The sequence below is a fragment of the Podarcis filfolensis genome (assembly GCF_964270895.1).
Source record: "Podarcis filfolensis genome assembly, chromosome: 3".
NCBI lineage: Eukaryota > Metazoa > Chordata > Lepidosauria > Squamata > Lacertidae > Podarcis > Podarcis filfolensis.
In genome coordinates, this window is record NC_139606.1 from 33,888,673 (window position 1) to 33,902,885 (window position 14,213).

The window sequence follows — 14,213 nt, forward strand, 5'->3', positions numbered from 1 at the left end:
CACCCACGTTTCTCTATGCTCAAAAGACTACAAAAACTAGCACCAAAAGCCCTCCAGCACCACATCAGATATATTTCAGTGGAATCTGCTTCTGTTTCCCTTTTGCATGAATGGACACTTCAATTGCTTGAAATTTCATTTAAAGATTAGGTAAAACTGATGGAATGTTGTTGTTGTTTTTCCAAAGGCCCTTTCACAGGACCACTGTAGCTGTGGTGGCTCACAAAATGCCTGTCTGGTTCAGCTTCTTGTCAGTTGCCTGGGGTCACCGGCCACACCAGGATCAAGCTATTTCCATATGTGAGTTTTAATTATCTTTTCTGATCATGTTATAAAGCACAATTAACCTGCTCAGAAGTTTTTAAGCAGCAAGCAGAGGCCCAATTGCTGTGTGCGTTGGACCAAAGTCAACAGTACATTTTTTTCTCTTTACTGAGGTTTTCCTCTGTCTATTAATTTAATTTAATTTGAACTGTCAGGATTTCCAATGGTAGCACCAAAACCAAAAATAGAGTTTTCAGTTTGTGTTCTGGCAATGCAATCATTTGACTCCTTTGGTAGTATCTATACTAACGTATTATACTGACCTTATTCCTAGCTAGCCTATTGGAGTTTATTTGGGCTTTGAGCCATTACTTTCTTTGTAATTGATTAATTAGGGTTGCCGTATTTCAATAAGTGAACTTTCTTTTTGGCAAGAAGTTTTTGAGATATTTTCTAAGGAAATTCACCAAATTCTGCACTTCTGACATTTAAGTGATTTCCGCCTGGACACTCTTTCTGACGGCCGACTATGTCCAGGAAACTCCAGACGTAAGGCAAACCTAAATTAATACTTAGATCATACAGGCAAAGGGTCCTTGTTTACATGAATTCAGTTGCACTGCCATAATCCTGCACTAATCAAAGCCACTGCCCAGACATGATGCAAGTGCATGTCTGAATTGCAGCAAAAGTAGGACATTCTGCATGTGTTCCCTGCATCAGTGAAAACACCATGACTTGCAATGTTGTACTCAGTCCTATTTTTCTATTTTTTTTAAAAAAAAAGTGCTGGAGCTCACTATGAACGCCTCCCTTATAATGGCAATGGTGCCAATCTGAGGGCTGCTGGAACTGTGTTCCGTCGAGTTCAGGGTTTAAAAAGCTGTGGTTGTACTGGTGAAAGAGCCACTGCATTTTGTTCACTGTCTCCAAGGCTACTGTAATATCTTTTATCCAATATATTATGTGCCAATGAACTGCTGGGTTAGACGACAAAACTACCACCAGGATGGGAAAATCAGTCATTTTGTTTTCTCTCTATTTCCCATTTTTTCCAGCCTTAAGTTCAGTTTTCCAAGGTTCCACATCAGCTTATGATTAAAAAACAAAAAAGTATTCACAAAAATTGATTAGCATTTCTAATAGATCTGCATTTCTAATATACACATTTTCTATCCAATTTTGTCATACAGATATATAGATTGCAACAATCTCTGATACTCTGTCTCCCTAAGAAGAGGAGAAGAAGAGTTTGGATTTGATATCCTGCTTTATCGCTACCCTAAGGAGTCTCAAAGCAGCTAACATTCTCCTTTCCCTTCCTCCCCCACAACAAACACTCTGTGGGGTATTGTGAAAGGTCAGCGGGCTCTGCACCATCGCGGAGAATTCCTGGAGACGCTGGTGCTGCTGAACCCTTCCGACAAGAAAGAAGATTCCACCTGAACATTAGGAAGAACTTCCTGACAGTAAGAGCTGTTTGACAGGGGAATTTGCTGCCAAGGAGTGTGGTGGAGTCTCCTTCTTTGGAGGTGTTTAAGCAGAGGCTTGACAACCATATGTCAGGAGTGCTCTGATGGTGTTTCCTGCTTGGCAGGGGGTTGGACTCGATGGCCCTTGTAGTCTCTTCCAACTCTATGATTCTATGATTCTAGGTGAGTGGGGCTGAGAGACTTCAAAGAAGTGTGACTAGCCCAAGGTCACCCAGCAGCTGCATGTGGAGGAGTGGAGACGCGAACCCGGTTCACCAGTTTACGAGACTACTGCTCTTAACCACTACACCACACTGGCTCTCTAACCCCAATGCCAAGGGTGTTGTCAGGTCATTTCTTCTAACGCATTGCCTCTTTAATTATATATTTAATTTTTATTCCGCCCTTTCGCCCAAAGGAGTCCAGGGTGACAAATTGTAGGCAAATTTCAATCAATGCCTGCAGACCTTAGATCAGTAAGTAAAATAAATGCAGTATTTCCCCATTACCAGAAGAATCACTCCAGCTTACTTTGGCTATTAAGAGCTCTGTGTGCATTTCCATTATTGCCAATCAGCCCTCCCTCCTTGCACATTGCAAGTTGCTCATGATCTGGACCAAGAGGAAGCGAGAGAGAGAAAGTTGCTGTTAAGCCCAGTAGGGTTTCCTTGTCATGTGGCCATTGGACCTTCACATGGAGGATTGTAATAAAATCACAGGGCAAGAGGGTATACAGTCCATAAAATCTGTATAATTCATGGACCTTATGCAGCATAGATATCTCCTCTGCCCAGGTAAATATAGTATAGTTCATAAGGGAGTCAGTAACTGGAAGCCCCAGTATAAAACCTGGCCTTCTAATAGCTGCAGTCTTCCCCATCCCCTGCCCCAAGAAAGAGAGCAAAGAGATCTGTGGAAGGAGGCCAGATTATAGAAGTGAAACTTGCTAGCTGGCTGCTGTGCAGGAGTAGAAGTTCAAGGATAGGTCTTGTTCCTCCAGCACCTTAGAGTGGCCACCCAACAAAATCAGTTGCTGGCTTGGGATCTATGCTACATATAACACCAGCTTCATAACACCACTGTCAGTCATCACCAGAAATGTGCTGCTTTGGCACAGTAATACATGATGCAAAGGATCTGTATGGTAAGTGGTTACACATGTCAGTCAGATTCCCACGTGGAGTCACATGAATTATGTTTACAGAGTCTTTCACACATTCTAAAATGCAGAGCATCCCACAAGTGCGTAAACGACAGGAAAACCACCAAAAAATGAAAGAAAAATATCTATTTTGGAATGAGGTATGTAAATGTAGCTTACCATCCATCATTTCTGCACAGAGCTGCAATCCTAAATTATTCTGTGGATTAATCACCCAGTGATTGCTGGTCACAGTGATGTCAAACACAAGCCAGCCAACGTCAAATGCTTGAGCCCGTCTTGTATCTAACAGAAACAGGTCTGCGTCCCTAGTTTAGAAAATAAAGAGATAACATTTAGAAATTAAAAGTAAATTATGCCTTGGATTTAGACTTTGCTTCTGCCAGTAAAGCATTTGTCCTGGCATTACAACAGCAATGCTGAAAATGGGTGGATGACATCACTGACATTTCTTTTGGAAATAAAGGCTGTGGTCCACAAACCAGAGAACTTCAATCTTAGTTGTCGTCGGTGATTCATAAACACTCTTCATTTCTCTTAAGGGGAATCTTTTCTGTATTGTGTCTGTTAGCTGTGCTCTGCTAGTTCCATGTAATATATATGCAATGAAGAATTTCAGTGTGTACATGAAACATCTATCTTTGATCGAGCAGAGGCTTCTATCAGTGAAATGGAGGCAATTTTCTCACTCCTTCTGCATTTCCACATATGTCCCCTCCCTCATCAGTTCCATGATTGTTGAGGGACCCTTCAGAACCATATGCAGGTGGAGGGACGAATCAATCAAACTTGCCTCCTTCCCTGTTACACTGCTGGAAACCTCTGCTGGATCAAAGAGCCTTCTGTCGGTGCACAAAGGATGTCATTGGACACAATCCATAGAAAATAACAGAAAAGCCCTGCACGCATCAGGCTTTTGAACATGCCAATGGTATTTTGAGCAGTTCCCCCCTCCCAATGATTATTAGGAGAAAAGTTATATATTTATTTGGTTTACTGTGGGGTCCAATGAAAACCACACTGAAAATCAGGTCAATTAATCTAGATAGGACTTGTAGATATTAGAGCCTCAACAGCAAAACCTTTTCCAAACTTGGTCAGTAGTTTAGATGTTTTAGCTCTATAGCTCACAGATATTTCTGGAAACACCAAACCTAAAGATCATCACTTCGCCCACTTCTTACTAATGGAATATTTGCATTAAAAATTACTTATGGTGAGGAGCGTGGATGTGGCAAATCTAATCTTAAAAGTTCATTCATGGCTTAATATGCCCAACAAGCTATTCCACTCACACACAAAAGTCTTATACAGTGTATAGATTAAGAAAGTAAATGTAGCCCTTGGTTCTGTAAAAATAAATAAGAGTTGAGCCATATAGTATATCCCTTGTTGCAGTTAAATTAAACTTGGCTTGTCGTATTCATATTTCAGGGCAATGTGTGTTTTTCAAAACTAGCCATTTAAATTGTGCATGTAATTCCTACATTTGCTCATCCATAACGGTTAACTTAACTAATCATTTACATGATGAAATTGGAAAATTGGATACCTGTGAATTTTCCTTCTGGCACCCTCCCTGGGCAGCAGTACAACAGATGGGTTGTTCAAGCTTCCAACCACTAGGAGAAAAAGACTCCAGGTAGAGGCTGAAAACAGACATGCTGGTATTAGGAACCACGGCTCTGTTTTGAATCCAGATCTATATAACCTATTTTTCCAAACTTGCCAGGCTGTGTGGGTATGATGTAAAAGGCACTTGCTGGGCTCACATGGACTTTGTCCAGGGCTTAAATGAAACTACACACTGTGCAGAGGTACAAAAGAATAAGTGTTAAGAGCTGGGTTGAACTTTCCCCTTCATACTTCACAGAAAGCCTAGCATCCCCTTCTAAAGGGCAAATGAAATGCCATAGCACCAGCTTCTATTTATTCCCACGATTACGCACAGAAGCTTTAAGTTCTGAGCACACACCCCTGGGAGAAAAATGCAAAGTTCTGTGGTGATTTAGGCCCATTTTTTTTAATGAGGTGAGAAACCTGTGCTTGGGCTATACCACCTCAGGCTACAGATTGGAGGAGGGGTGTCACATGCTCATAAACACCTAGCTTCTCAAGCTTCTAGCCTAGCCATCCCATAAACATGCTTGTTTTCTAAGTGCAGGGAGCATTTCTGTGTGAAGTATTAAATAATGTGTGCCCTCCCTCAACTACTGTTAGAAGCGGTACAGTTCAGTTACCACCTCAGGGAGGGTTCAAATTCCACATGATGCCACAATCTCCTGATTGATTGTTTTCTGTACGCATGTATTTTTACTAGATTTCTGGCTGCACAGGGTGAAGAGTGCTTAGTCCTTTCTCATGCATAGTCATTTCTGGAGGTAGTTCTAGTGATCAGACTCACCCTTCTAAAGTCGTATTGCCATCCATGAGGTGGGGATGGATCATTTGAGGTACCTGCATTCACATGCATGCAGGCACACACGAACATACACACTTGGGAATGCATACCTCAATTTATTCTTCACCCAGTGCACTCCTACTCCTAGTTTGGGAACTGGTGTCCACACAAGGTTAGCCATGATCCATATCTAGCATCCTGTAGAATGACCTAGCTGTGTTTTAAGCCTGTAATGTATACACACTTCCCATGTTGGGGGTAATTATGATTTTTAAAAGGGCATATGAGGAAAGAGATACTCCTTCCTCCAATGCCACCCCTGGAATAAAATTTGCCACTCCCAACAAGCATGCTGAGTTGCTGACCCCAACATAATACAACAAATATGAAAATGCTGAGGAGAATCACAACGAGCTGAGGAAAATTAACATGAAAACACTGCCATGATCCAAGAAATGCCAGTGACAGGTGGGATGGAAATCTGTCCAGGTAAGAGATCTTAAAAGGAAAATTCACAGGTAATACCTTTTTTTAAATTTTTCCATTCGTAAGTACCTTTACTATGCCAGATGAACATGAAGAATGGCATGGCCCCTTGGCAGACAAGAGTCAGAGTGTGACTTACAGAGCAGAACTGAATATTTATGTTGAGTCGCTGATGTTGACAGTTCCAGTTAATATGATGAGTAATGCTCAGATATATTGTGAATAGGTTGCACAGCCACTGTACCCATAAGCAGGATTCTGTAAGCAGACGTTTCCTGAGGTAGTCTGCACCAGCAAGGATCAAAATGTGACAAATGTGTTATCTGATTTGCCTTTGAGTCAAATTGCCAGCAGCTATCTCCTAGCCATGAAACGAGCCTTGTCAGTGGTTTACGTTGAAATGATGCCAGGTCATGATCTAGGGTTCTGATGTCTTACAGAGGTCAGTCACATACCACTATGAAATTCTAAAGCAAAACATGATTCAGGAGGAAAGGGCAACCCTTCATTTCCACCCTGGTTTACTTGTCTCATGCAGCACAATCCTATGTATGTTTAGTTAGAATTAAGTCCCACTGTGTTCAGGGGAATGTAATCCCTAGTTTGTGTGCTTAGGATTTAAGGAATGGAAGTATGTGTGCAGAATGGAATGTGTGCAGATAAATAAACACAAACGAAATTCTGACACTTAGGCTGCCGTTCTATCCACACTTACCTGTGAGTAAGCACCACTAAGCATAGCAGAACTTGCTCAGGAGTAAACAAATAGTAGGGATGAGGAATGAATTTGATTCAGTTCACATTGAAAGGCAAACCTAACTAATTTTCACTTTCTGAAACAATACAGAAACTGAAATATAGCCACTGCTCTAAATTCACACTTCGCAGAATTTTGCAATGCAGTTCTCTAGCTGAAAAATGTGTGTTAAATAAAAATGCATATAGTGGTCAAAACAGCATTATGCTAGAGAAAATGATTAAAAAATGTGTATATTACATTAGGCAAAATTAGATATAAAATGAGGGGAGAGGTTCACCATGAGGCAGGGTTTAGAATTTAGATGGCATGCTAAATCAAACCTTGGCCTGGATCAGTGCAGCGCAGGAGCAAAAACAGCTACTGGACTCCCTGTACTGTTTATCATATTGTCTATATACCAATAAAGGTTTGAGATTGAAGTGGGGGGAGTCACACTCCTTTTCAGGAGCTCACACATTCATGAGGTCCTCATAAGCCATAGTTTGGCTTTCCACGGCATCTGAAGCAGGTCACTGCCTCACTCGCATACATCCAGGCGCATAGAGAAGAGATTCAGCTCTCTTGTTGCTGCAAATGGAAAAATAATTTGAAAAAGAAGGCACCTGTTTGGATACTCCTTGATTATCTGATAAATGCTAATCTTAATGGTTTCGTTTTCAAATCGACTGTAACTTCGATCCTTGAAAATCCGGAATTCAGCTGCCGTCACTGCCTCTCCGTGAGGGATCTGAGTCAAGTCAAATCGAAATTCTTTGTAATGCCTTCGTTGGTGGGAAAAGTCCTTGTCCCTTTCAACTGTGAAAATAAAACAATGAAAGGGTGAAAAAAAAATGCATATCCCATAGTTAATTCAGGATTCATTGTACATTCTTTAAAACATAAAGAGGGCAACGGGAAATTAGACTAACAGCCAAACCACAACTCCTGAATTATACAAGTCAAGTGTCATTAGGTCAAAGAGGAAAGCCCCTGGTGATTGCATTCAACATTTCAGCAGGCAGAAAGCTGAAGGGAGATCAAGAAATATGACAAAAATATATGGCCTAAAAATGTGGGGAAAATAAAAAGTTACCGAAGAACTAAGGCATTGAGTTTGGTTTTGCTCTGTATACATGTAGGAATAATTTGCTCATTATCTTGGTGTGTATTACTGAATGAAGCATCAGAGAATGAAGAAAAGAAGAAGCCAGCTAAGTCATAATTCTATAACAGGGCAAAAGACTAATTTACAGACAGATGTGCATTTGCATTGACTGAGTGTGTAGAAGAAGTCTATTCTCATGGGGATTTGCTTGGCTGGACCAGGATGCCTGACTCCAGATTAGCAGAGCAATCCAAAGGGTATGAAGCCAGTGGAACTTAATGCTGGTTTTAAGTTAAGCTGGTGTAAGTTCCCCCTATTCCAGACGCTATTCAGAAGTGTGACTACTGCCACCTGAGCTAACCCAAGCCTGGTAAAAGGGAAACAAACCTTTAAAACAGTTTTCTTGTACCCCCTTTTTACCAACATATATTCCACCAGGTTCCCAGGTCATGTGACTGATATGAAAGAGGTTTGGAATAGGTGTAAGACACTTCCTGTCCCGTCCCATCCCTGCCATGTCCCTGGAATGCCTTTGGGGGAACTTACACCAGAGTAGGTTCCGCCAACTGAGCATAGCTTCTGTTAAGTTTCATTAAAGATACACTTGGAAGTCAAAAGAAACTAATGCACACAACACTATGTTTAGCAGTAAAATCACACACACATACCCCATTAAGCATAAACACCTCCAAATATCTTCCTAATACTCTTTAATAATAATTTTAAAAACCACTCCTTGATGTTTTAGTTTATTTTGTCATTACTATGCAAGTCAGGCAATAATTTTGGCTTTATGCTGTTCAGAGTATCTAAGCCATAAATAAATTAGGCCATCCATTAAGGATGTTAACTTTTTTTCAACATGACAAGGAATCCTAAGCTTCTGGGCTAAACAACCTACACTAGGACCCGTGATAGGGCACTTGGGCTGAAATATTTTTAAAAGGGTTTGGTTTTACTGCTAACAAGAAACTTGAACAGACACGTATAAATAGGTCATCCTGCTGTCATAAGATAGGGAATGTGAGAGAAAAGAAGCAGGAAACACCTGATTTGGGAACTCTATTTCAGGCTGCGAAACTGAAGGGGGGGAAATGTACCGAGATAAACTTGCCCTCTTTACAAAGACGCAACCACACTTAAATGCCTCTTAAGAAGCTGCAGAACTGTCTTAGTGAAATTAAAACGTTGTTACATTAGCACTGAAATGCTTTTCAGTGTGTTCAAGGAAACGGAGCACATCATGTTTTATGAGTAAAACTGGTGCCAAGTCCTTTCGCTGGTCTTTCAGTATTGCATATATCGAATGGTTCCAACAACAAATACAGCAGAATTCTCAATATTTTGGGAAATATGTGCTGTTCAAAGGGAAGCCTCCTGGTGTGGCAATCAATCCTTGATTCTTTTCAAGTTTTCCGGGGACGTCCGGGAGAGATAACCATGTTCAGACAAATGCAGCAGAGCCTTCTCTTTAACCCTGTTCAGGTATTAGAGCTGTACAGGAACCATTAACATGAGTAGGAAGCACAGAGCTTTGTTCACCAGCCTCACCTGCAAAGCTTGTGTGTGTGAGTCCTGCCCTACATTTCCAACCTTCCTACATCTTGAGCCGGGTAGGGCTGAAGAGGACTCCTTGCATGCATTTGCTTGAACACAAGCATGCATAATCAGGAAATCTGAGAAAGCCCGTTTCCCAATCACACAGTTTTTCTACTTGCATTCAACTGAAAGTTGGTAGAAGCCCCCTTCAGATCTTCCCTGTTCAACACGGGAATATGTGGGACTGACCAGGCACGGGATGTGGGTGCTGGGAGCAGCGTGCAAAGCTACCTGCTTCCCACTCATATCAGTATTTCAAATGATGTCTTGTGATGACAGAATGGGGAAGGAGGCAGATGGGAACAATAGGCTGCTGTCTATTTATTTTTTATTATTTATTTCAGTCAACAAAATTCAAATGCCACTTACTAGAACAAAAGGCCTCTAAGCAGGTTTACCAGAGTCTCAAATATTCATTTAAAATGCCAATAAAACAAACAAACATGAAAAGCAAGTTACTGGGGAAAATTAAAGTAGGAAATAAAACCAGGAATTTTAAAACACTTACAGTATAAGCTTTAGAAGACACCTGAAGGCAGCCCTGTATAGGGAAGCTTTTAATGTGTCATGTATTATTATGTTATATACGCTTTTTTAAAAATCTGAAAATGCAATCATGAGCAAGACCTGAAATTAATTCACATGCATAATAGCTCTAACACTTTACAAATGTCTCTTGCTTTCTGTTAGGACAGCTTTATATGACTCTTAAATCTATTAAATATTATGTGATAGGGGATGGCTGAACCTGACTCACTATATTCTCTGCAGAAGCAGAAAAGTAAACCAGTCTGTACCAACCACCTCTGGGTGACGGAGGTTACTGTAAGCTGACACAGAACAAAGTGCACATGTTTACATCTTGAACCCAATGAAATGATAGTTTATCTTCAGTGAATACTTTTGGTTATCTGACAAGCTCAGGTCAAAGGTCTCAAGAGTTTCCTCTTGAAATTACTGAGTGCTCTTTCTGATGAATGATAATTAAAAGCAGAGGCTGGAGATATCAAATGTGGTAGGTGACAGATAAGTCTCAGATAAATGCAAGGACTCTGGTTCCTACACACTCAAAGGGCAGAGGCCCCAGGAATTAGTTATTGTGTTACTGGGAACAGACAGAAACATCAAACAGCTCTCTGTCCCTTTCTCTATCTCCCACCTTCAACCTGCTCTCACCCACACGTCTTTGATTCTTCTTCAGGAATCCTAAGTGAGGCATGAGAAAGAAAGAACTTCCACAAAGTAGAAAAGGGAATTAGATCGGAATGAAGGACTACATGTATTATTTTTTTTCTTCAGGCACTTTAAATCAAAAATATATGAGCTGTGATTGCTTGAATATATTATGCACCATGCTGCCAATATTTGAACTCATTGAATTACAAAGCTATGAAAGGAGCAAGAGGCCACCAAATCTAATCCCTTGTCCAAGGTGGAAGTATTCACATATTAGCCCCCTAGGAATAACCCACATAATCCAAGCCATAAACTTGGGGCTGTGTGTGTGCCACAATCCCATAACAGTGTTGCCTCCAGCTGCAGGTGGTTCTAGTGTGGGTCAGCCAGAGTCCATAGGGGTCAGTTTCCTGATCTGCCACAAGAGAGGTTCTGTTTACATGCCCCTCCGCCTGCCAGCAAGACAATTTGGCTGCAACCTGGATCAGTTGAACGTGGATTACTCTGAAAGCAAAGTCACACTAGTTCCAGAAATGCAGCGCCAAGAGCTAAGTCAATGCTGAAAGAATCATACCAAATTGTCAGAGCTAGGACAAATGGTAAAAACACGATCTCCTTCTCGTTCTGGTCAGACCACAACTTCTAAAATGCACTTATGTAGGAATCAGTGTCTGTTTTTGTTCGCATCCCTTTGCTCCGAACAGAAATTAGAAACAAACATCACAGTTGATAACTGGCTCAAAAAGACTTTGCATGTTGCACAACTTACCGCGTGTGTGTGTTGTGAGGAACTGCAGATCCTGAGGACTATGTGGGTATTTGATGGACCCTCATAAAGTATCTTAATAATCACCCTCTCTCAATATACTGCCCCCAAAGTATGGATTCATCTGGAAGTAGCTTTAAGTAGTATTTTCCCCTAGTTTTGCACACCTATTGCTTTCCTAGTTTGCCTATTTCCCCCCTTACTCTTTTCCTTAAAATTAGATGTTAATCTTTCATTGGGCTTTTTAAAATATACATGTGTAATATATTATATTCAGTATTGCAAAATCTATATTTATGCTATTATCTTCTTTTGCAGGGCTAATCTTACCTAATCTTTTGAAAGGGGTATCAAAAGCTTTAGCTGCTCAGTTTCCAAAATTACTAGAGCTAGGAAGAAATGAATTTTCTTGCACACTCATCTATCTGGAAAAGTGTATTTTATTATCTTTTTTAAGATTACGTTATATTTTCGATTTCTTTTAGAGCCTAAGGCTAAATTGGTTCATAGAGTTTTAAAATATTCAGACACATTATAGATAAGGAGCAACTAAACAAAATGACCCCTAGAACTCTCAATCTCTGCTACTTCCGTGCAGGTTTCCTTAGCTACTAAAACCAAGGTCAAAGCACTAGGTGCTCCTATTGCAAGCACTCTGAACCCCACACTCCTCCCTGCCCTGAAAAGAAATAGACCTAACAATTTGGTCCTTGGCAGAGACTCATCTGCAAACATGGTGATGTATTTATGGTCTATGGGCCTTGTGTACAACTTTTTCGAGGGGTCCTATTAATTGACCAAAATCAGTGTTTCCAAAACTTGAGTCTCTAGCTGTTTTTGGACTACAACTCCCATCATCCCTAGCTAGCAGGACCAGTGGTCAGAGATGATGGGAATTGTAGTCCAAAAACAACGGGAGACCTCAGTTTGTGAAACACTGACCCAAATAAATGTGGCTATATCAAAATTAGGTGTGTATGAGGAAATGATAATAATGTTTCTGCCTTTGCACTGTGCTCTTCATTCTTCAAACAACCTGGGAACAATTTGGGGAAAGGTGATAATGATGATGGTGCCGGGCTTGCTCCCCACAAAACTACAACTTCAGAAAAAGGAGGTGGTGGTTCCTCAGCACTGGGCTCCCCCCACAAAACAAAACTGGGAACAATCAGGGGAAATGTGATGGTGATTATGATGCCTTTGCATTGAGTTCCCTGCCACTGCATTGAACAGTTCTGGAATCATCCCAGCTGTACAGCATGCAACAGGAACAGGAAAGTTACCATATTTTCCACTCGCCCTCATAGTCAACTGATGGCCCATTTGTCCTGTGATTTCTAGCCAGGGGTACAAGATTGGGGTGGGGGTGGGTTGCCTGGTAAAACCTGTGGTTCACTGCTGAACTGGAACAAACATCATTTGGGTTGTCTGTGGATTGACATTTGTTCCGCTTCAGCAATAAACTGTGGGTCTTCTTGGGGAAAGCAGCAAAACAAAAACAAAACAAAAAAACCCTATTGGATCCCTAACTAGAAACCATAATTATCTGCTCCATAACAGCAAACAAGCACTACAACATTTGTTCCTACATACACACTTTCAAGCAGCTGCATGTCACATGGCTGGCAGGCAGCAAAATGAGCAACAGATGACTATCGCAATTTTAGTTCCCACCCTAACATACATACACTTCTTTAAAAGAGTAGCTGCCTACCCACTGTTCCATGTGGCTGGCAGGCAGCAAAACAAATAGAGCAGGAAATGGATGGATCCTGCACTTCTTCCTCCACTGTTGCACAAACGCACACACTTCCCCCTGAAACTCCCCCATGCCGAGAGCCGCTACCTGCTTCTTCTTCCATGAGGCCCGTGGGCAGCAAAGCAAAGAGAAGGCAAACATTCACAGGACATCTTTAGCTCCCCGCTTTTCAGAAAGCCCTGCCATGGGCAGCCAAAGGAGAGGAGGTGGAATAGCCTCAACACTTCCCACACCCTGACATCCTCCCTAAACCCAAAGAGGTGGTACCCATCCATCATCTCCTCTCCATCTTTGTCCCGTGACAACTGCTCGGACAAATCCTTCCCTCCAGAAATAAGTGGAGGAATCAGCATCCTAGCCAACTGGAGTTGTAAGTGGGTGAATCCAGAAGAGGGTGGATCTTCTTTCCATCTCCATCAAGGGTTCTGTGCTGCAGAGCCAGAAAAAAACATTATACTCATCCCTCTGCTTGTGTTGGGTTCATTGCCCCCAACCTTAGAACTTTCTTTCTAGAAGAACTAGGGACTTTTTTTTCCTTCTTTAAATGAAAGCTTGAAGTCTGGGGTCCCTGATGCCACAGGCTCCAGTGAAATTACTCCACTTATACAATTATAATTCCAAGGGATTCCTATTGCCCCGTGTCCAAACAACACACTTATCACAGCTCTGATCACTCATTGGCTAAAAACACTGAAAGGCAGGAGCAGCCAGGCTGGCTCATGTAACAGAAATTGCTTAGAAGGGTACCTGTGCATTATGCTTCATAATTTTATTTCTAGAAGGGCAAGAGATGTACTTTAAAAAAAAAGAAAGAAAGCTCAGAATCTGGCACCCCTGTTCTGGGGTTTCAATCAAGGCCTTTGCAGGCACTGTAATGGCAATTCCATCCCAATGGAGCAGTCTCCAGTGACTTCAATCAGGGAATAGGAGAAATGAAGAGTGGAAATAGTGCAACAAGCTAAAATACTAGAATTCAACCATGTAGCCAAAGTAAATCATTGTAGCCAAAGGTATCCTCTCAATAAGCAATGCATACTAATAACTTGGGGGGCTGTCAGATGCAGAGAGCCCTAATTTTGCACATAATGTGCATATCTATAAATCCGCCAGTACAGACTCCAACTAGCATATGATTTAGGCTTGTACTTCTGTAAACCCTCTAACCCTAAACCTGCCTTTATTAAAGAGTGTTCTCGGTGTCTTTCCTTTACTTTTCTCAATTTTTAAAGCCCCCATTTAAAATCACCCATGTGAAAACAACAACGTATTTCAATTAAGGAAACC

General features: G+C 41.3%; 1 protein-coding gene across 2 annotated transcripts in view; it reads right to left on the reverse strand.

Moving 5' to 3' along the window:
• BMP5 (bone morphogenetic protein 5) overlaps positions 1-14,213 on the reverse strand; it is a 53,716-nt gene that overhangs the window by 21,333 nt on the left and 18,170 nt on the right. For both annotated transcript variants that reach the window (XM_083607333.1, XM_083607334.1), the window contains 2 exons: positions 7,148-7,340; positions 3,058-3,206 (listed from right to left, as the gene is read on the reverse strand). In XM_083607333.1, coding sequence (XP_083463459.1) covers positions 3,058-3,206; positions 7,148-7,340 — 342 coding nt within the window. The remainder of the gene's footprint in view (positions 1-3,057; positions 3,207-7,147; positions 7,341-14,213) is intronic.